General features: G+C 33.1%; 1 protein-coding gene and 1 long non-coding RNA gene across 3 annotated transcripts in view; one reads left to right on the top strand and one right to left on the bottom strand.

The window, feature by feature from the left end:
• Positions 1-948: 948 nt before the first annotated feature.
• Positions 949-24,931, top strand: part of LOC114334292 (UDP-glucose 6-dehydrogenase) — a 56,410-nt gene continuing 32,427 nt past the window's right edge. The window contains exons 1-6 of one of the 2 annotated variants that reach the window (XM_028284331.2): positions 949-1,155; positions 1,620-1,728; positions 1,902-2,082; positions 23,441-23,578; positions 24,314-24,509; positions 24,564-24,730. In XM_028284331.2, coding sequence (XP_028140132.1) covers positions 1,924-2,082; positions 23,441-23,578; positions 24,314-24,509; positions 24,564-24,730 — 660 coding nt within the window. In that variant the 5' untranslated portion in view covers positions 949-1,155; positions 1,620-1,728; positions 1,902-1,923. Of the gene's footprint in view, positions 1,156-1,253; positions 1,300-1,619; positions 1,729-1,901; positions 2,083-23,440; positions 23,579-24,313; positions 24,510-24,563; positions 24,731-24,931 lie in introns of those variants that run through there. The other variant, XM_028284330.2, reaches the window with a different exon arrangement.
• Positions 7,368-9,885, bottom strand: LOC126878556 (uncharacterized). The gene is made up of 3 exons (XR_007695699.1): positions 9,562-9,885; positions 9,309-9,503; positions 7,368-7,549 (listed from the first exon to the last, which is right to left on the bottom strand). It is a non-coding gene; the product is annotated as an uncharacterized LOC126878556 (long non-coding RNA).

The following is a 24,931-nucleotide window of genomic DNA, read 5'->3' on the forward strand; positions in this document are numbered from 1 at the left end:
GGTAGGAGAGCATGGTACAATAAATACAGTGTTTATTGCACCGTGGTAGGGGAGTTTATTGTACCATGGTAGGAGAGTACATAGGGTCACTGTCATTCCGGCTGGAATTGTATTTTGTGTAAATAGTGAAAATTAAGTTCACCGAAGATGAAACTTTAAAACTTGTAGAGCTGTATGGCGAATATTAGTGTTTATGAAATTTAGTTAGTGTACACTACAGAAATAAAAGTATGAGGCAAGCTGCGGAGGATGAAATCGTCGAAAGAATAGCAAAGGGGGCTTTGGAGTACACGAGCTCAAGCAAAAAATTAAGAATTTAAGGTGCACGTATAATCAAGAGTGTTTAAAAATACAAAAATACTAGCATCAGTACTATACTTGTACTCTCCTCGTGTGAACGGTATCAAGCCATTTTTGGTAGAGTAGCGAGTAGAGTCTACTCTCCTCGCTACTCTACTCTCCTCAAAACTCTACCCGTGTAAACAAGCCTTTAGTTGCAAAGTTGGCACCTATTTTGGTAAAAAACAATAACAAATTACTGTGACTGTGCACATAGGCGTAACCAGGGGGGGGTTTTGGGGGTTGTAACCCCCCCCATTGGGATGTACTTTCAGCTCTATACGCTTAACATCATATCCCTCAGATATTTCCAGTAGTTGTAACCCCCCCCCCCCCCTTTCAGGTAGATGTAACCCCCCCTTAGGATCATCCTGGTTACGCCTATGACTTGCACACACAAATCATGTTGTTTACGAATCGATTTTTAACGAACAGGACCCTACACACTATTCGTGATGCATCGCGCATCACGAATCGCGAATACACGCATAGTCTGTAGCCACCTTTATGCAACTCAATCCCACGATCCCACTATCCCAGTTTCTGACAAACGTCAAATGACGCATTTGACGGACGACAATGTCATTATAAAGAAGAGAAGAAGAACCAATAGAAACTCAATCAGCGACCCACGTGGCTAAAAATATAAGTTCAAGTTGATACAGATACAACAACAGTTAACAGTGTAAAGTATTTAAAAAATATAAATTGCTAAAGGAAACTGTGTTAAATATTATTTTTAAAAACACTTTTAAGTTATTATTAGTAAATTAAATAAACAAAACTTAAACCGTCTAGCAAAACATATCTCTTTATGTAAGTATATTTGAAAAACATAAGAAATAAATAGGGATTATATTATATGTTTAAGAATTTATTTTGTAAGATTGTGCTAGTCACCTCAGATTAGTTCTGGCGACAAATTATTAAATACTATTTGTTACATGATTGCGAAAAACGGTAGTGTTTGTTTTCCATATTTTAAAATTAATCTTAATTCAGACCCCTTTAGAATTTTAATTTGTTTATGTTTTACATCAGATACCTAACAATGCTATTGCCTTTCCACTAAAAGCAAAGAATACAGATGAGGAGCATTATACCTACCTATCCTTTCATTCATTTTAATGAGATAAACCATGCAATGACAAGTTTATACATCTAATTTTGAAAACATACATTTATCACTGTTTTGTTGTACCTATGTATCTTTCTCACTGTTTCTTAAATTTGAGGGCACAATACTCTGTAAGGGACTAATGTTTTTTATTTAATTTCAGATTATGCTTTATTAATCAAGTGGCAATAAGTGTCAATTCTCGTTATATTTATTCAATGCATTTGGTTTAAAAAAAATCACCTAGAAACAATCTGTGATAGTAAAAGCAGGTAAGATTCTTGTAAATATTTAATTTAACATACCGACTGGATTATTAAAAACTATTTTATTTACTTGCGATTTCAATGTTAAATATATTTTACACAATACTTACTCTAGGACTTATATTTTAAAACGTCTTTTGGTTTTTTATCATTGTAAAATGACTAAATACAATTTCCAGAATATCTAAACAAGAGATTAAAATGGCAATAAAAAATATTTGCTGCCTTGGAGCTGGTTATGTAGGAGGGCCAACCTGCAGTGTGATAGCTTTTAAATGTGCAGATATTAAAGTTACTGTTGCTGACCTCAACCCTGAACGAATAGCCCAGTGGAACTCTGAGAAACTTCCAATTTATGAGGTAAGTACGTTTGTCTCCTACTAGGAACTTATCTATCCTTTTTTTTGGCTACTCTAGTATGCCATGGTTTTGTATGGGCTTACTAAATTTTAGTTCTGTTGCTAATACTGTATGCGACAAAATAATCAGTACTGAAATTCATATGCTACAAAGGGTACCCCCCGTTAAGATAGGCAAAATGCCCTCACTCACAGAATTCAACTTTTTTAATTTTTTTACGTTCTATGCAATTAAAAAATGAGATAACGCGGATTTTTAGCTCGCCATCCCCCTTACCCCTCCCCCCACAGCCAAAAACGTAAATTTTTAGATTTAATTTTTTTTAGTTGGGTTACAATTGATATAAAAATTTCAAAAAATTCACACGTATAGCTGAGACTTTTACAAAACATGTCTATTTTTTATGGATCCATAGGTAGAGTGTACATAACCTCAAAAATTTTTTTAACTTTTTAAAGCTTATAACTTTTTTTTGGAGGGGGCTGCAGGTCCAATTTTTTTTGCATTTTGTGTAATTTATCAAAAGCTATCTCTGTGATTTTTTTCAGATTTTTCCGTCAGGTGCGCCATCTTGAAAAATCAGAAAAACTGTTTTTTTAGGGGGTTTTTGGGGATTTTCTCCATTTTATAGACTGCAACATAGGTCAACTCAAGGTTTTGTTAATAGATTATGTATAATTTAAAATAACTGAGTATATTATGGTATTCAAAAATTGGGCGAAACACTTTAAAACCCCCCAAAAACCATGTTTTTTTAAAGTTTTGTAAGGGTTTTTGCGGGTCTAATTATATTTTTTGAGGTCGATAGAGCCTGAATATTTTTTTTATTTTTTTACGTTCTATATGATTTAAAAAAATTGGGACTCACTGCAATTTTAGCCCACTTCCCCTATTCCCCTCCCCCACTTCCTTTTCACCTCCTTTTTTAAGTTGGTTTGCAAATAAGTTATAAATGTTAATGTATTAGTAATGTTATAATGTAATTAACTATTCTAAATGGGAAATAAGCCACAATTTAACTAAAAAATGATTTTATTTTCCATCTGTAATGCGAAAGAGAGAATTCGATAATCTGTTGATGCACTGAAAAAAGGGTTTGGGACGATATATATAAATAAGTCAGATTAAATTAAATTATTAGAAGATTTTTTTACGAAGCAACAACATTTTTGTTTAATTTATTAATATTTTGTATTTTGACAACGACGTCCGTGGTGGACGTCGAAACGTTAATAAAATCATTTTTTTAGTTAAATTGTGGCTTATTTCCCATTTAGAATAGTTAATAATTTATTAAATTATAAATTACAAAAAATTCACACGCACATTGAGGCTTTTACAGAACATCTATTTTTATGGAACCAAAGTTATGTACAACATATTATAACCTCATTTTTTTTGTTTTTTAATAGGTACGTAACTTTTTTTAGTGATGGCTGCATGTCTAATTTTTTTGTGTTTTGTGTATTTTATCAAAAACTATATTTCTGACTTTTTTCAGATTTTTCCGTAAGGTGCGCCATCTTTAAAAATCCGCAAAACTGGTTTTTTCGGTGGTTTTTAGGGATTTTCTCCATTTTATAGACTTTAAAATAGATTAACTCAAGGTTTTTTATAGGTTATGTAGGTATAATTTGAAATAACTGAGTTTTCGGGGATATTCAAAAATTGTGCAAAACACCTCTAAAACCCCCCAAAAACTATGTTTTTAAAGGTTTTTGAGCGGTTACTCATACAGGCCTGGATACTGTGTATCAAAAACAAGTTTATTAATAGCAAACTGAAAATTTGTTCCTAGCTTAACAGTGTCTAGTCGGACAAACTTTGATGTACCGGAACACTGAAACAGGGGAAGTTTTAATTGTTGAACAGGTTACAAGTTTCGAACGTCAGATTACGAAAACGTCCCATGTATTTTGTCGGACAGAACATCCAATTGATTTGTTAGCCTTTCATTAAACTCTCATGCAAAAATCAAACCACTATTTACCACCAATATAATTCCTGTCATTTGACATGCGGACTTATTAAAATGCCCAACACATTTGTCGGACAAACATTTTTTCCTATATTATATAAAGTTTGCTATTGAATAAACTTAAAAACAACCTCCCTACCACATCACTGGCTTGTACCATCTACATAACCTATATTTCTGCCTATACTGTCATTTTGCTTCACATTTACTGCCACGTAAAACACCATAAAAAGAATAAGGAAATTATTACCAAAGAATATATAACTCCATATACTCGTAGAGTATTCGGAGAGTATATTCGTTGGTATTACACTTTACAGTTCTAAAGTCTTCATCGCTGTCTTCGTCTATTACAGGTACCTATACGTATAACATCTGTATTGTCAAAGAGTTTTGTAAGATATTCTGCTGGCTTGATGATTTTTGTAAAATATCTTCCATGCAGCTACATGCGTACAACAGCCTATGGTTATGTTGCCGTTTGCGCAACTTGCATCTACAACAGTATCTATCGTTTAATGTTTTGTTTTCCAAACCATCTAATTTGGCTCATAATAATGCAAATAGTCCACGCTGTATGCTTGTCCCGTTAGGTAAATTATTCCGATTCATTTTTGTGCACAAACTTACTCAAAAACAGGTCCTTATAACAAATCTACAAGGTGCCAGGCAGTACCGCGGTCGGAAAATTGCTTGAACAATTTTTTAAACGAATTCAAAAAATGAATTTTTTTACATCGGACAAATTTGTTTTAGATTCTTTGGATCAACCTGAGCAAAAAAGGTCTCTTGTGATTTTTCTATAAAATTGACTGTTGTCGAGTTACATTTAATTTAAAATTTGAAAAACGCGAAAATGGCCATGTTCAAGGCTTAATACCTCGATTAAAAATTATTATTATGAAAGTCATAAAGTGACCAACTCAAAATTTAAAGCCTCCCCCCTGCAATAGCCTGAAGAAATTTTTGACCCTGCTTTATTACTAACTATTATTTTAATTAAAAATGAGCGCTAAACACGTATTTAAGCGGCCGTCCGCGAGAGAGATGTACAATTTATTGGACGTTATAAAAAAATATCGATTGGAAGTCAAAAATACGTTTTAAAAAAATAAAAAAGGAATTTTGAGGTTATATGTATTGTACACCCGACCAACAACACAAGAATCTACAGGTCGAGCAAGTCTTGTAAATTTCACGATTGCGAGCCACGTTTCACGCAACCGTGTTTGCGTACTTGTGTTTCGAGTTGCGTGGTCGTGCGGAGTTATATTTACCAATTCGCGCAATCGTACTTGAGACGCTGTGTCAGGTGAGGTGTTTGAAAATGAAAATTTTTGATTGCTTGATTCTGTGGTGTGAAGGTGGTTAAACTTTTGTTTTATTTTTTTTGTTTTGTTTGTTTTTGTTGTTGCGAATATATCGCAGAAAGTTTTTAGATGAAGTAATTGTATGATGAAGATAACACAAAAAATACAAGAGGGCAGCATACTTTGCAAAACAATTGTTACAATTTGAAATCAACAATTTGTTAAGTTGTTGTCTTGCAGGTAAAAAAGTGACTTTTTAAAAAAATTATATCTTGGAAACTAAAAATTATTTTTATTTATAATTGAAACATGTAAAAGTATAGTACTCTCAAAAAAATTTCAGCCAAAAATATTCATTTTTGTAGAGTTGACTGCAATTTTTCGACAACAGCCCTTTTTTGCAGTGAGCAGCATAACAAGTCCAGTCTCATCTGAAATCAAAGTTTCTTGTAGTTTATACCTCTGGCTAGTGAATGAACAAAGGATTTTTTATTAGATGAGGTCATTTTTGTTTTATAAAAAAAAACTACTTTAAAAATGAGAAAAATTGGGGTCAAAAATGTGTTTAAACTTATGTAAAATCTTCAAATCTCATTTTTTTTAATTCCTTCGTTCATATTCTAGCCAGAGGTATAAACTACAAGAAACTTTTTGATTTCAGATGAGACTAGTTATGCTGCCAACGCAAAAAAACTTAAACTCTACAAAAATGTATATTTTTGGCTGAAACTTTTTTTGAGACTACCTTAAGTACTATACTTTTACATGTTCCAATTATAAATAAAAATAAATTTTAGTTTTCGAGATATAATTTTTTTAAAAAGTCACTTTTTTTACCCACAAGACCTATGTAACCCCTTAAAAAAATGTTTGGAAGAATATGTTTGATGACCAAGATGCATACATATATTTAGAAGGAAAGTTCCTGATTTCTGTAGTATAATACATAATACCGAAGAGGAAGTAGCCCTAAGCTCCGGACTCCACTTGCGATTTGTAGTTGTGAAGATTGAACACATTCTTTCAAATAGAAGTCAATCCATGATTATTTAGTCACAAATGGATTGACTTGTATTTGAAACAATGTGTTCAATCTTCCTGATTACAAATCGCAAGTGGAGTGCGGCGGTAATAACACCAAAATATTCCATATAGGTCCATAGAAGGTACAGACATTGAAAAATTCCTGGAATATCCCCGAAAACATGTTCCCTGAACATCCCAGGAAAATCCTGTGTCAGCATTTTAAACATTACCTGAATTTCTTATTGGAACATTCCATGAATGTCCACGAATGTTCTCTGGACATTCAAAATATATTTTGTAGGCATTCCCTGGATATACCAGAAATACAGTGATGAGCGCTCTAATAACCGGCAAAATAGCACAAAAGATGTATTAAGTAGTGAGATAAAAAGACATGAAACTAGTTGAGCTGGGAAATTTAGCGATATTAACTTATACATTTAGATTGTATTGATTGTGTACCACCTTCAGATGTATCAGACGAGTTTGGAAACTACCACTGTCACAGTGACAGTTTTAGTTGACATACTCCTCCGATATGTGTAAAGGTGGGATCAATATAACGTAAATTTAAAGGTTAATTTCGCTAAATTTCCCAGCTCAACTAGTTTCATTTCTTTTTATCTCACAACTAAATATGTTGCCATATTTTGCCGGTTATTAGGGCACTTATCACTGTACATCCTTGCTGATGTGACAATACCTCCTATCTGTTTTTTCATGAGTTTTGTATGAGAGATGGAAAAACATGTTTTAAGGTCACCTCCTGTGTTCATATGTAAGTTTTGACTTGTTTTGTAGTTCATAGATAGTTTAATTTACTACAAAACAAGTCAAAAAATATCATATGAAAACAGGAGGTGACCCTAAGACAAGTTTTTAGTCTCTCTTACAAAACTCATGAAAAAACAGATAGGATGTATTATTACATCACTGACGATATGTGGCCATACCAAATAATACATCCTTGATAAATATAAACATTTTTATTGAACAAAATCTTTTCATACATTCTTTTAATGCAATTTACTGATATTCCTAAATATTTCAAAAAAATGTGTCACATTTGCTTTGTAAACCTTTCTTTTGCCTTTCGTAGCCACATATTCCGTTTCCTTCCTGGTTTTTTGTAGACCACTTCTCTCAGCTGATTCTAAAAAAAATGAAATAAATGGTAATTTTTCTATCCTTTACAATTAACAATCAGAAGAAATATTATTTACAGATAATGATATGCATAATAATAATAGGTTTGTTCTAGCATCAGTTTGAAACCATCAGCGAATAGTGGACCAGCGCGAGTAGAGGGGATCGCACTGGTGACTGTATTATGTTCTTTTACTGACCAACTGTTTGCTGATGGTTTTTGACTAGTTTGACTGTTTGCTAGAACAAACCTAATAATAATAAATATTTGGAAGTCAAAACATTAATAAAATTATTTTTTCAAGTTAACTTTCACATGCGCGTCTTAAAATTGTACTTTTAATACTTATATCATAAATAACTATTAAAACTATCTTAAGAGGAAACAGTATCGATCAACAGGTAGCGAAAATGTGTTCCAAGATTGCGGCTGTAATTTTGAATATTTTTCAAGATATTTGGCACACATATTCGTAATATAATAAAGAATGGCGGTACAGAGCCCAATTTGAAAAATATATTATTATGTGGAAATTACTCTGTAATTAAATACAATATAAAAACACGAGCTTGTACCGCCATTAAGAAGAACAAAAAAATACACTTTCTTCAAATACAACTTTTTTATCAGATTTTGTGTTATTTTGGAACTACTAAAATTTTTTATTTCATTAGTAGTTCCAAAATTACACAAAATCTAGGCATCGGATAAAAAAGTTTATTTGAAGAAAGTGTATTTTTTTGTTCTTCTTAATGGCGGTACAGGCTCGTTTTTTAAATATTGTATAATTACAGAGTAATTTCCACATATTAATATATTTTTCAAATTGGGCTCTGTACCGCCATTCTTTATTATTTTACGAATACGTGTGCCAAATGCCTCGAAAAAATATTCAAAATTACAGTGACAATCTTGGAACACGTTTTGGCTACCTGTTTATCGCTACTGTATTACCTTAAAACATTGTAATTTGCTAAACCAGTATATTTTACTCTACTACTACTCTACTAGCTACCTCATTTTCCACTGTTTCTAAAGACTTGTTTACATGGGTAGAGTTTTGAGGAGAGTAGAGTAGCGGTAGTATTCTACCAAAAATGGCTTGATACCATTCACATGAGGAGAGTACAAGTATAGTACTGATGCTAGTATAGTGAAACCGATTTTTGTATTTTTAAACACTCTTGATTATAAGTGCACCTTAAATTCTTAATTTTTTGCTTAAGCTCGTTTACTCCAAAGCCCCCTTTGCCATTCTTTCGACGATTTCATCCTCCGCAGCTTGCTGCAAACTTTTATTTCTGTAGTATACACTACCTAAATTCCATAAACACTGGTATTCGCTGTATTACAGCTCTACAAGTTTTAAAGTTTCATCTTCGGTGAACTTCATTTTCACTATTTACACAAAACACAATTCCAGCCAGAATGACAGCGCCCCCATGTACTCTCCTACCTACTCTATTCTGCCATAATTGAGCGTGTTCCATGGGTAGAGTGTGCAGCCGAGTAGACATTTTGGCAGTAGTGGTGATCATAGAGTAGTTACTTTGCCATAGGTTGCTAGTCACTCTACTTTAACTCCAACTATACACTCTACCAGCTATTCTACTGTGCTGAGCATTTTTACAGGTAGAGTTACTCTACTCTATCAAGTACTTGCATCATTACTCTACCTGTGTAAACAAGTCTTAAATCTACTGAATGAAAATCTACTTAATCTTAATCTACTCTTAATGAAAAATGTCTAAAATCATTTACCCACCTAGTATTATTGTAGAATTTAAGACAGTCCAGTGCCTTATAAATAATTTCAATATGAATATTTTTTCCTTTAATTCTCCTTTGATACCACTCCATTTTAGATTTTGGGGAACTTATTTCATTGTGTTTATAGCCCATATTTATTGAAGGAACCCAATCTGGAGATTGTTATTATCGATTAAGTCGGCTGGTTTTCCTATAAGATTAAAATGTTAACATCTTCAAAAATCGTTACTGTTGTAATTGTAACTTACCAGATATAAAATGATTACAGCAGACAGGACAGGAAAATTTTCGTTTCGCTAGTAAAACCTGTACATTGTATTGCATTTAACCATTGTTGTCTCGCAGATACCTTATTTAGTTCAGTTTAAAAGTGAACTTTATCTTGACTTTATCACAATTACTTTGCATTTCACACTTCAAAACACAACACCAATGAAGCATATTATCTTCCTAAATTAACACTTCCAGAGAAAATGTTAAATTAATCTTTGTACAACACAAAATTACAAAGAAATACAACTAAAATTATCTAAAACTCATTAAGAACAGATAGAATAAGATTTATCTTTTACACCCAGTAGCCATATTGACATATTGATTTAATTTCTTTAATTTTGACAGCATGTTGGAAGGGATTTAAATTTGGTAAATATAACTCCGCACGACCACGCAACTCGAAACACAAGTACGCAAACACGGTTGCGTGAAGCGTGGCTCGCACAATCGTGAAATTTACGAGACTTGCTCGACCTGTAGATTCTTGTACCAACAACGGGTCTATAAAAAATAGATATGTTTTGTAGAAGCCTCATAATTTTTTTAAATTAATTGCAACTTAACTAAACAAAAAAAACAGAAAAAATGACGTTTTTGTGGGGGCAATGGGAGGGGGTGGCGGGGTGGGGTGGTGGTGCTAAAATACTCAGTTATTTCAAATTATACATAATCTATTAACAAAACCTTGAGTTGACCCATGTTGCAGTCTATAAAATGGAGATAATCCCCAAAAACCCCCTAAAAAAACAGTTTTCCTGATTTTTCAAGATGGCGCACCTGACGGAAAAATCTGAAAAAAATCACAGAGATAGCTTTTGATAAATTACACAAAATGCAAAAAAAATTGGACCTGCAGCCCCCTACAAAAAAAAGTTATAAGCTTTAAAAAAGTTAAAAAAAATTTTGAGGTTATGTACACTCGACCTATGGATCCATAAAAAATGGACATGTTTTGTAAAAGCCTCAGCCACACGTGTGAATTTTTTGAAATTTTTATATCAATTGCAACTTAACTAAAAAAAATTAAATCTAATAATCTACGTTTTTGGCTGTGGGGGGAGGGGTAATGGGGGTGGCGAGCTAAAAATCCGCGTCATCTCATTTTTTTGTTTCATAGAACGTAAAAAAATTTAAAAAATTGAATTCTGGGAGTGAGGGCATTTTGCCTATCTTAACGGGGGGTACCCTTTGTATGTGTCAGGTGTCGAAACATACTGAGTTGTTTCTGAATGTCGTTATAACATATTCTCTACCTACATTCAGATTAAGTATTTCAATGACCAACTGATGCTTCTAAGTGAACAGTTTTCATCCCTGAAATTTCACTTATTTGGTGACTATAATCTCCCCTCAGCTAGGTGGAGAGTTGAAGATTATTGCTCTTCTGCAACCTCATCACCTCTAAATGTAGTTGATGGCATTGAGGTTGTTTCAAATATGTGTGCTTATCATAATCTTTTTCAATGTAATTTTATATTTAATAGCAGGGGTGTTATTCTGGATCTTATCCTGGCCCCAGAAGAGCTTGTCATTTCTGAAGCTGACGATGCTCTGGTTTCACCTGACTCTCATCATCCTCCTCTGTTAACATCATTGCAGCTTAATGTTTTTGATAGGTCAATTTCTGGTAACGAATATTATTATGATTTCCGTAATGCAAACTTTCCAGCAATTCACCAATGTCTAGAATATATAGAATGGGATAACCTGTTTCGTGGTAGAGATCTTTCCGACATGATCGCTATGTTTTATGACATTATTTACTCTCTCATTGAACATTTCACTCCAATTAAATATTTTAGTACTAAGAAATTTCCTTGTTGGTATTCTTCTGAGCTTAAGCAATCGTTAAAGGAAAAAATAAAAGCTCATAAAATTTATAAAACCTTAAAGACTCCTGAAAGCTATGCTGATTTTTGTCATCTGAGAACAAATTGTAAAAATCTATCTAAATGCTGTTATGACAATTACATACGTTTCACCGAATTTTCTATACAAAATAACGCAAGGCATTTTTGGAAATTTGTAGGTAGCAAGCGTGAAAACAATTGTATACCTGACTCAATGTCCCTGAATGACTCTGTAGCTTCATGTGGCAATGATATTGCCAACTTATTTGCAGATCACTTTTCATCAGTTTATAGTGATATTACTTTAAATTGCAATGTTGACCATATTCAGTCTCAACTCAATATCTCATCATATCGTATCCAGATTTCCAAAATTTACGAGAAGCTTTCATCATTAAGTGTCAACAAGGGTCCTGGGCCTGATGGTATACCACCTAATTTTCTTAAGGAATTCAGTTTTGTACTATCGCGACCTTTGTTTCATATATTTAATAAATCTTTGGATGTAGGTCAGTTTCCAGACTTTTGGAAACTTTCATATGTCACACCAATATATAAATCTGGTAATAAATCTAATATTAGTAATTACCGCCCTATATCTATTCTTAGTGTTATACCAAAGGTTTTTGAGAGTATTATAACTGATTTCCTCACCTTCGATAGCTCCGGGATCCTAAACTCTCAGCAATTTGGTTTTACTACAGGTAAGTCTGCTGAACTGAGTTTGTTGACCTATGTTGATTTTCTGTCTGAAGCCTTGGAGGAGGGACTTCAAGTTGATTCAATTTATACTGACTTTTCCAAGGCCTTTGACAGAGTAAATCATGAACTCCTGATTCAAAAGCTTAGCTCCTATGGCATAAGTGGACCTTTGTTGCAGTGGTTACAGAGTTATTTAACCGAAAGATTTCAACAAGTTCGAGTAAACCACTTTTACTCACAAACCTTTCCAGTTAAGTCAGGTGTACCACAGGAGTCCCATTTGGGTCCATTACTCTTTAATATATTTATTAATGATATTACCAACTGTTTTCACGATTGTAACGCCTTGCTATTTGCTGATGACTTGAAGTGCTTTAAAGTTATAAAAAATCATTATGATCCTGCCATATTGCAATCAGAACTGAATAACCTCTCTGCATGGTGTTCACTTAACGGTATGAACCTTAATTCAATCAAATGTCATGTAATTAACTTTAACCGTACTCACCACCCAATATTATCAAACTATTACATTGATGGCCAATTGCTCAACACTGTTAATAAAATCAAGGACTTGGGGATTACACTGGAAAACTCTCTTTGTTTCAATACTCACATCATCAATGTCATTCAAACATCTATGAAAATGCTGGGTTTTGTAAAAAGAACAACTCGTGATTTTACAAACATATCCAGTATTAGAGTTCTTTACTTCTCTTTGGTCAGGTCTCACCTTGAGTATTGTTCTTCAGTGTGGTCCCCACACTACTTGGTCTACATTAGGAAACTTGAACAAGTCCAAAATAGTTTCTTCCGTTACATTGCTTTTAAGCTTCATACCTATCAAGATTACGCTGTATGGCAGCATCAACTGCAGGTCCCTTCTCTTGCAAGCAGGAGAAAACAAAGGGACCTTTTGCTATTATTCAAGATCTTAAATGGTATATGCAGTTGTTCTCAACTACTCAATAAGATCGCACTGTTTGTACCACCTCGCACCACTAGACAAGTGCGAACATTTTATGTACAATTCCACAGGTTTAATTATTCACTTTTTTCGTTCGTACCCAGAGTCTTGAATTTAGCAAACTCCCTTTACAATTTACAACTGTTCGACAACTCCATCAGTCGTTTTAAAAGAAATTTACATGGGATCAATATTTGAGTGAAGCGTCTGTAATTTGTTAACTTGGTTTTATGATATTATTTCATAGTACATATTTACTTCTAATATTATATTTATATTTCTGTATGTCTGTTTTTTATATTATATTATGTTATTGTTTTTTTCTGTACACTATGTATTTTTGTAGAATTGGGCTTGCCCGTAAAATAAAATAAATAAATAAAAAATACATTCTAATACCACGTATGATCATTTTTAGACGAAAGAGTTAGAGGTTGATTCTGAGTATATTGTGTATGCTCTACCGAATGGTTCTAATCCTAAGTACAAGAAAACATTATTTCTCGTACTTGGGATTAGAATAATTCAGTAGAGCGTGCGCAATATACTTAGAATCAACCTTTAACTCTTTCGTCTAAAAATTCTCATACATGGTATTAGAATGTAGGTACATAGGTAGCGATATGTGAATGTCTTGATATAATGTTAGGTTTTGTTTTGTTTTGTTTTGTTTTTTTATTTCCACGGGACAAGCCCAATACAGTTACAATTTTTTACAAATTTTGGAACAATTTAGTATACTAAATATAAGTCATATATATAACACATAAAATATAATAGTTAAAATAGTTAAAATAAATAAATTATATAAAGAACAAATTAGAAACAGACTGGTAAAGGTGGACATAACAAAACAATTAAGAGGCAATATTAATTTGTTGCAAGTCGCGTATAAATTGGTTGGGTGTGGAACTAAAATTAAGCCTCTCAGTATTTTGATTTGCTAGATGTAACATTCTAGTTATAGGTTCATTGAGGCCATAATTACATCGATGAAATGGTACATGAAAAGTGGTTTCAATTACATTTCGAGTACTGTATGAAGGAACTTTAAAACCAACCTTAGACAATAAATAATGACTATTTGCTGTACCATTTAACAAACTATACAGAATTTTCAAATCATGGTGATAACGACGTTCTTCCAGGGTGTTGATATTTATAAATGCTCTAATTTCGTCATAACTGTAAAACCTGTTACTCCCATTAATAGCTCTAATTTTAAATCCCAAAAACCTAAGGAACTTATTTTGAACTTTTTTAATTTTTTCTGCGTAAACATTATAGTAAGGTGACCAAATACTACAACAGTATTCCAAGTGAGGTCTAACAAGAGAACAGTATAACAATTTTAGGGTATTGGGACTTTTAAAATCATAGCAGTTTCGTTTCATGAAGCCAAGCATCTGTAATGCCTTTGAAATAATAGAATCGATATGATCTGCGAATTTTAGCGATGTGTCAAATAGTATTCCAAGATCTCTTATTGTATTAACACAATCTAGTGGTGTGTTATCAATATATTCAAACGGAATATACGTTCTACCTTGATAAAAACTAATTTTATGACACTTTTTGACATTTAGCTCCATTTCATTTTCATTACACCAATCCTGTATTTTATTTAATGAAATTGCAGATTTTCGGAATCGTCAGGACTAGTTATTTTCAAAAAGATTTTTAAATCATCCGCAAACAAAAGCTTATCACAGTTTATATCTGTAATATCATTTATAAATATAATAAATAATAGCAGACCCAGATGTGAACCCTGGGGGACACCAGAACTGACAACTACATCCTGAGATAGACAATCCTGGATCCTTACTGCTTGACGCCTTCCTATTAGGTAGCTTTCCAGCCATTCAAGCAGTTTCCCATCTACTCCAGCAGCTTCTAATTTAGACAATAGGATGTTATGATTTACCCTGTCAAATGCCTTGGAGAAGTCTGTATAAATAGAATCAACTTGATACCCACCCTCCAAAGCACTTGACAACGCATCCAAATAGCAAAGAAGATTTAATTCCGATGATTTGTGTTTCTGAAAACCATATTGCTCATCTACTGGAAACAATTTGAAACATACCGAGAGGCAGTCCGACACTAAGCTTTCAAATAACTTAGGAATAGTACTTAATATAGAAATCAGTCTGTAATTTGTAATGTCAGATCTACTACCAGCTTTATGTATTGGCGTTAAAAAACTTAATTTCCATGGATCAGGAAAGTAACCAGTATACAAAGAAGAATTAAAAATTTTCCACAATGGTCTGGAAAAAATAAAACTGCATTTCTTTAAAACTATAGGAGGTATTTTGTCAGGACCAGGACCTCTGTTCACATCTAACGTCATCATCCTTTCATATACTTGAGATATTGTAATATTACATGAATTAATCGTTATATTGGTGGTGGGAGGTAAAACACGTTTACTGATTGCTTTCTCAGAATAAACTGATGAGAAATATAATGCAAAATCATTTGCAATATCATTTGGAGTTGTATAAGTGTTATTGTTCAAAGACATTTCATTTGGTAAACCTGTCCTCATTCGTTTTGAATTTATGAATGACCAAAACGATTTAATGTTACTATGAATGGAATTCTCAGTTTTTTTATAAAGTTATTATAACAAGTTTTTGTTAGGTGCTTCAGAATGGTTCTCAGTTTTGCAAAAAAAATTTTATGGTGGAGCACTATTTTCAGTCATACGGAAAAGGTCACAAAAACGGTCCAAGCGTAAAATCAACAATAGATTCAGCAGGATGGGACAACCTATCACACTGCCAGGGGGTCTCTTTTCATTTTGGGAGTTGCACTCACCAGAACTAACGCCACCTGAAGCATACATATGGGGAATATGCTGAAGGTGTCAGACCGATCCACTGTCTGCCATTTCAGATTTGCGGACTAGAATTAAAGATTTTTTCATGCCAGAGGCAGTGGTGGATCTAGAAATTTGCCTTAGGGGGGAACTTCCAATGAAAAATCAACCAAAAGGCATAAAAAAGATAAACTCAGAATACATAAAAGACATAAATTATAACTTATAGGGATTAAGTTTCCTTAATTTTCCTAACTAGAGTGTTTATTGGGTTGAATTTGTCTTTTTGTGGTTTCGGTTTGTTTTTCTTTAATTTTGGACCATGTTAGGGTCGGGGAATTTCCTCATTTTCCCTCTCCTTAGATCCGCCACTGGCCAGAGGGCATCTTTAACATCTGTTTTATCGGGAACGTCGGTCATCATGAATAATGTTTGCAAGGCTATATCGATGGTTAAGAGCGCAGATATAGTATGTCCACTTTTTGCTGATTTTAAGATAACACCATAAGAATATTCAGTAGGGTCATATGAATGTTCTGCATAATTATTGTAAGTCCAGAATGATTGTAAATGGGTTAAACTGCCTTGCCAAAATATAGTATTTCCCATTTGTACTGAAAACCGACTTGCACAGATATTTTATGTCCGTTGGAAGTGCACAAACATAGTATGTTTTGGACATACAATGTTAGTGCTCACGCGTTCAAACTTCATCATCATGGCTGTAAATATTGTTTGTCCGGACATGCAATATTTGTGCTCTTCCACAGCTGTCCTTCCACATTCCCAAAAAGGATCAATGTTCTACATGCAATATTTATTATAATGCCTCAGACAAATCTTCTTTGGAAAATAATTGGAAACTCCATAAGCAAAGGGAAGAAGAAGCTATGACATTGAAAAAAGCAGACAAGAAGAAAGCTATTGAAATAAAAGGAGTCAATTATAGAGCGATCAAGTTTGACTTAGAAGCAATTTTGACAGTGCCATTTTCTGCAGATTCTCAGATTTATTACAAACGAAAACTTTCAGTTTTTAATTTTACCATCTATGACTCATTTGATCAAATTGGTCACTGCTTTGTGTGGAATGAAACCCAGGGTTCCACAGGTGCCTCAGAGATAGGCACATGCATTTGAAAATACCTGTATAGTTTGCCAGAAACCGTTGAACATGTAGCCACTTTCTCAGACACATGTGGTGGGCAAAATCGCAACCAGTTTGTTTGTGCTTCGATGCTATACGCTGTTGTAAAAATTGACAATCTTAAAACGATCGACCTAAAGTTTATGGAATCTGGGCATTCTTATTTGGAAGCTGACTCAATTAATGCAACAATTGAGCATGCTCGTAAGCACAAAAAGATATTCACGACCAAAGAATGGGCACTTTTAATTAGCATGGCAAGACACAAACCAAAACCCTACGAAGTACATAGACTGAATATTCAGATTTTTATGACCTGCAGAATCTTCCTTCCCTTATAATGCAAAATAAGAAAACAAATAATACGTTAGGTGATGCAATAAAATGGCTCCAGGTTAAGTGGTACCGGTTCGAAAAACCAAGGCCATTATTCAATATAAATATTCATTGACTAATGAACATTTTTAAGAGTTTGATGTCATACAAAACAAAAGACATACTAAACAAATTACACAAGTTGCATGGACAGATCAGCTAAAAGCCAAATATCAAAAAAGACTTCATATCTGAGGCAAAAAAGTAAGACTTATTGTATTTACTAAATAAGGAGATCATACCAGCAATTTATAAAACGTATTTTGAAAGTCTTCCCACATCGAGAAAAACAAAAGATCTTATACCTTGGCGGACCCCTGAAGATGAAGAAGATGATTCTGAATAAAATATATTGCTTTTGTGTTTTACTGTTTTATACCCACTTTTGGTTTTAACAAATAAAGCATAAAATAAAGAGAACTTAAACTCATTATTTTATTAATCTAGGTTACACATGTTGTATGTCCAAACAGTAAGAACCCTTATGTTGTATGTCCATACACATTTTTTAAAAAAAATATTTTTTAACCCAATAATACATAATATTTTAAAAAATATCTACATTAAGCTAATAATGATACCCGAACTTATTACCCAAACATGATATATCGGTATATCAAGAGTATCAAACAAAAAGGAACGTGAAAACTTCAAAACGTTCTCCTCAACAATTAAGGTATTTGGACATACTATATCTGCGCTCTTAACCATCGATATAATGTATACCGTATACCAGAGAAGAAGATACAGATATGGGAAAGGAAGGTCCTGAGAAAAATTGTTGGAGGTATACAGATAGCGGAGAAAACCTGGAGGAGACGAACAAATGAAGAAGTAATGAGGATGTATGGGAGACCAAAAATAACGACAAAAATACGAGCCCAAAGAGTTAGATGGCTGGGACATATTACTCGAATGCCAGAAACGTCAAACGAATATTGAATGACAGAGCATTGGGAAAAAGGAGACGAGGTCGCCCAAGGAAGAGATGGTTAGAGGCTGCAGAGAGGGATTTGGAAGATATCGGGGTGAAGGACTGGAGAAAGAGTGCAGAGGACCGAAAAGAATGGAGAAATATTATCCAGAATTTAGAAGCCGTAGGCCTATAAGGCCTGTTAGCGCTGTTATATATACACATGTTGTATGTCCAAACAGTAAGAACCTTTATGTTGTATGTCCATACACATTTTAAAAAAAAATATTTTTTAACCCAATAATACATAATATTTTAAAAAATATCTACATTAAGCTAATAATGATACTCGAACTTATTACCCAAACATTATGATATATCGGTATATCAAGAGTATCAAACAAAAAGGAACGTGAAAACTTCAAAACGTTCTCCTCGACAATTAAGGTATTTGGACATACTATATCTGCGCTCTTAACCATCGATATAATGTATACCGTATACCAGATATATATAAATAATCATAAACATTTCAATATTTATTTCAGTACTGTTTATTTTTTGTATACTGTATTTTTCCTTTGTCATTTTTTTCGTGTATGTCTCCACTGCATATATTACAATCCATTGTATCATATATTTAAACATAATTACCTCTTTTATTCTAATATTTGTATAATAACACGACTTCTACTGAACACAACAAGAAGTATGAAGAATGATCAGAGGACAAAGAAAAGAGAAGAACGGTCTAATAAGAATGAAACATGGACAGACTACTTTCATCTTTTTTTGCTAAAGGTGACGATAATGAACCACCAAGGTTCATTACAGGTAAAGGACATATTAAGAAACGTAAACAGTAGAAACTCCCAGGAGAGGACAGAATATTGAATGAACTTCTAAAGTACAGAGGATAAGATCCAACCAAACAACCATTAAAACTAATCCAAAAAATAATAGAACAAAACAGAATACCACAACAACAGATATTAAGCATCCTAGTACCAAAGTCATAACAAACTCAATGAAATTATAACATTAGCAGAAGAACATCAAAGTTTTAGGTTGGGAAGGTCATGCACCCATGCCAGTGAGGCAAGTTCAAGAGAAATCACTGAAGCTAGGACAAATAATCCCCGGACAAAAAATCCCCACAAAAAGTCCCGGACAAATAATCCCCACAAATTTTTTTGAACAAAATATTCGTGCAAAAATTCCGGACAAAAAATCCTTAAGAAATATTTGCTGCCAAATAGTTTTCTCGTAAATGCAATCAACTAAAATGTTTTTCAGCCTCAGTACATGAGAGTTATAATAGAGATCGCCATGAAACCGCTTTTCGTCACGAAAATAATGATTAACAATTAAGATTAAGCATGAATTGTAATTTTGATTACCAAATTTCGAATTCCAATTCAATGCCGAACACTTCAAGTTTTACATGACAAAAGGAGTGTGTTTTTTCAAAAATCGTGGAAGATATGGGGAATGTGCTAAGGCTGTGGGAATCATGTAATTATTCGGTTACATCTTTTGCTCACTCTACTTTAAATAACTATGTTCAAAACATTGCCTATTCATGATGATAATCGCTGGTCCTGAAAACGATAATCTTGATTGTAATGCAAAAAAACCTGTTCCTTTTTGTAAAGGACTCCGCACACATCTTATGGAAAATATAATGTCACTTGGATGCAATAAAATTTACATGAATAGATTCGTCTCTAAATTACGATCATTTCATATCATTCCACACATCTGATTTTTTTATAACTGAGTAAATTGATTTAAATAAATCTAAAATCAACTGGGACTGTACCGGGTGTCCCAATAAGAATGGCTCTCGGCCATATCTTAGGAACCGTTTATAGTACAGCTGTGAGAAAAAAATATTTATAACAAAAGTTGCCTCGGGAAAACCCTGGAAATTATTTTCATAATTGTAGGTCCACCTCTAGAGGGCGTAATTGAATATCAAAAATTAAAAAATCAAAATTTTACAAAATTTACCTAATGAAAGGGCACTGGAAATCCGATCATCGTATTCTTCATAAAATTCTGCGCATATTTGATTTCACAAGTTTAAGTCTACCTTTGCAAATAAGAGGTGGGGGTAAGTGGGAACCTTCTTATGAAAAAATGGCTGTAAGTCCGGTTCTGCTAAATCGATTTTTGCATGCTTGGTCTTGTTGAAAACAGCTCTTTTGCGTAAATGTAAGAGTCTTATTTTCGAAATAGCCTAATAAATAATATGCCAGATACTAGGCGTTATTTAATTATTTTCGGAAATCTAGTTTTCTTTGGAGAATATTAAATACAAGTATGCATTTTTATTCCTGTATTACAAAATAAGACCAAATTAGCAACATAATACCGAAAACCGCATGTCGATACCTTTTTTCTATTTCCAGATATCTTAAGAAACGTGTAAATTTTAAATAACTGTTAATGTCACCGTTAAACGAAGTTAAGAAACAGTAGTGTGCTATGGAAAAACAAAGAAACATTTGCCAGATGTTAACGTATATAATTAATTAAAACAACAATAAGACAAACAACACTATAAAATATAACAAAGAAATAAAAGCAACTACTTAGTGACGACCTAAATGTTCAAATGTTGCCCATCATTTTCGATGCAATCATTTACACTTTCAAGAGTAGATTGAACACTTGAACAGCAGTCTCAATTTCTGCACTCGCAGTGCTTTGAATGGCGTTTCGTATTATCAAGATCATGTTTTCTAGAGCAGTGGACCTAGCGGCAAAAATAAGGTCTTTAATCCGTCCCCATAAATAAAACTCTAAAACAGTTAAATCTGTTGCTGTTCAATATACTCTTGAAAGAGTAAATGCTTGCATCGAAAATGATGGGCAACAATTTGAACATTTAGGCCGTCACTAAGTAAGTAGTTCCATTTATTTCTTTGTTATTTTTATAGCGTTGTTTATCTTATTGTTGTTTTAATTAATTATATACGTTTACATCTGGAAAATGTTTATTTGTTTTTTCCATAGCACACTACTTTTCCTTAACTTCGTTTACCGGTGACAGTAACAGTTATGTTTATAATTAACACATTCCTTAAGATATCTCGAAATAGAAAAAAGGTATCGACATGCGGTTTTCGGTATTCTGTTGCTAATTTGGTCTAACTTTGTAATACAAGATTAAAAATGCATACTTGTATTTAATATTTTCCAAAGAAAACTAGATTTCTGAAAATAATTAAATAACGCCTCCCAGCTGGCATATTACTTATTACGCTATTTCGAAAATAAAACACTTACATTGATGAAAAAGAGCTGTTTTCAACAAGACCAAGTATGCAAAATTCGATTTAGCAGAATCGGACTTACAGCTATTTTTTCATAAGAAGGTTCCCACTCACCCCAACCTCTTATTTACAAAGGTAGACTTAAACTTGTGAAATAAATTATGCGCAGAATTTTATGAAGAAAATTTTGTAAAATTTTGATTTCTTAATTTTTGATATTCAATTACGCCCTCTAGCGGTGGACCTACAATTATGAAAATAATTTAAAAAAAAATAATAAAAAAAGTAAGAACTAAAAACGGATACCAAATAGGAGAAAAAGAACCTAAAATATTCTGCTATGCAAACGATGCAATACTAATCTCTCAAAGTGAAGATGATTTACAACATACGCTGACCAATTTACCACTTACCGCATTATCCAGTGTATGAAAGGGAGCAGCTTGCCAGCAAATTCAGGACTTGCCTGTGTCACATGTTCTGCAGTAGTACAGGTTCTGAAATATCGTTAAGGGTTGCAGATACGAGAGATTCAATCGGATCAGGACAATGCTCCGCAGTTCTAAGTGCCACCAAAGCACTCAATGGAAAAATAAATAATTTTTAAAAGTGATACATAATTATTCGTGACCAGACACCTCGTAACGCGACAGTTCGTAACCGGACAGTTGGTAACGGACAATTCGTAACAGCGACAGTTCGTAACGGCGACACTTGCATGGTAACGGCGACAGTTCGTAACTATACAAATTCGTAACGGACAATTCGTAACGTCCAAATTGAATTATTATGTTTATTTTTGTTAACGTGGAAACTAACTGTTATTACAGTTATAATTGAAATTATGTTTATCAATTTAACGAATCAGTACAGATAAACATGTTTAACACATTTTATATTTCGTGTTTCAGAATATATATTAAAAGTCTAAATACAAACGAATATAATATTTAAATACATAGAAACTTTTAACATTATTTTTAAAATTTTGTCACTCTTATTGTTCCTTAAATTTGCATATACCTAGACAAAGGAACAATGAAGTACTTAATTCCTGAAATCTTTAATCTGACAACCGTCTTTAGACATTCCAAAAATTTTAAATAAACATTTTGTAAAGGAAAGATTATAATTGCCTGTTATTATAATAAACCTTGTGATTGGTAATAGCTTTGGGGCATTCAATCAACGGTTATAGTTGATAAGAGGGATGGCTTGTAATACTTTAATACTTATTGGTTTAACTAGTTTTATTATATTCTGAAACACGAAATATGAAATGCCTTAAAAATGTTTATCCTGATACTGATTCGTTAAATTGATAAACATAATTTCATTTATAATTGTAATAACAGTTAGTTTCCACGTTAACAACAATAAACAGAATAATTCAATTTTGTGGTTACGAATTGTATAGTTACGAAGTGTCGCCGTTACGAACTGTCGCTGTTACGAATTGTCTGTTACCAACTGTCCGATTACGAACTGTCGCGTTACGAGATGTCATGGAACCATAATTATTGCTTTTATAAAAAAAAAACACTTATTATTTCTTAAAATATAGTTGTTTTTATTACTAATTATTTATCTATTTATTTTGGCTTTGTAGGTATAATAATAATGTTTATATTGTGCTTTACTAGTTTATCCTGGAGTGTGCATATTCATATCAGGATCAACTAGTTTAGCCTAGGCCAAACTAGTTTGTCCCATCGGGCTTAGGACGAATGTAGTATGGCATATTACAGTACATTATATTCAAAGAAATAACGTTGCCTATGTATTTTCAGCCTGGTTTGAACAATATAGTATGGCAGTGCAGAAATAGGAATTTATTCTTTACCACTGACATTACACAAGCAATATTAGATGCTGACTTGATATTCATATCAGTGAACACACCCACAAAATTGAATGGAAATGGGAAGGTAAATTGTATTGATCAACTTTATTTTTATTTATAGGTTTTTAGTTACTGTTTTCTGTAATACTTCTACCACTAGACTACTGGAAATAGTAGAGAAAATATATGGTGCAAGTATATGACTTGTACTTTATACTTGTACAAGTATATGAACTGTAACTTTTTTGTAAAAACTTACAGTTTTTCAGTGATTTGCGAAAAACCGCTTTAAAATATGCATTTTTTTCACGAATAATTAAAATCTTTGATCTTTAATAACTCAAAAAATATTGATTTATTTTAATAACTTTATATAACAAATTCTGCTTATAATTTGTCCTTCTATCGATATGTGGAGTTATTTTTAACAAAAGAATTTTCACCCCCGAGAAGGGGTGGTATCCACCCTCAGGGTAAGGCGCAAGGTGGCACCATGTCACCTTTGTTTCTTGGGGTATCTAGTGTAGCACTACAGCTACAGCTCAACACGGGTGACAAGCGAGAAGTGGCGGCTGACCTTCTCGTATTCTGCATTTGTCGCTGTGTATTTTCACTCAAGGTCACGCGCCAGCAGCGGCTTGTCGGATTGTAGTACTTTAGTACTAAGGCATCTGTCGAAAAGCTCATGTTCCGACCTTCTAGATGTAGAATGTACCGCCCTTTATAAATTTAATGACAGAAATTGTTCAGGAAGATTTTAAATATTACATTAGTGTCAATTTTTACTCTTCTTTGTATACATTAAAACTACTGCTTTTAGGGAAGAGCTCCTGACTTAAAATACATCGAAGGTGCAGCCAGACTAATAGCAGATGTAGCTGTAACTAATAAAATCGTAGTAGAGAAAAGTACTGTCCCTGTTAGGGCGGCTGAAAGTATATCAAGCATTTTAAGAGCTAACCAAAAGCCGGGGACAACTCATCAAATATTATCAAATCCTGAATTCTTGGCCGAAGGTATATGGTTGATCTTTAATAAAGAATAAAATTATGTAAATGATGTGTTTTTAGGTACGGCTGTAAATGATCTGCTCAATCCTGATAGAGTTTTAATTGGAGGAGAAGATACTCAAGCTGGACGAGAAGCAATAGAGGTGTTATGCTCAGTTTATGAAAACTGGATACCCAGGGGGAAGATTATTACCATGAACACATGGTCTTCTGAGTTATCAAAACTTGTAAGTAGTCATAATAATTGAAACACTTACAGAGAAATAAAATGATGTTATACAGGGTGTTTCATTAAGAATTGTCCATATAGTAACTGAAAAAACCTTAGCACAAAATACGAAGATTTAATCTAAAACACTTAAATAAAATATTTCTCCTTACCGAGATACTGAGTGTTTTATTACAAATATTCTGAAAAGATTTTAGCC

The sequence above is a fragment of the Diabrotica virgifera genome, chromosome 10 (genome assembly GCF_917563875.1).
Source record: "Diabrotica virgifera virgifera chromosome 10, PGI_DIABVI_V3a".
NCBI lineage: Eukaryota > Metazoa > Arthropoda > Insecta > Coleoptera > Chrysomelidae > Diabrotica > Diabrotica virgifera.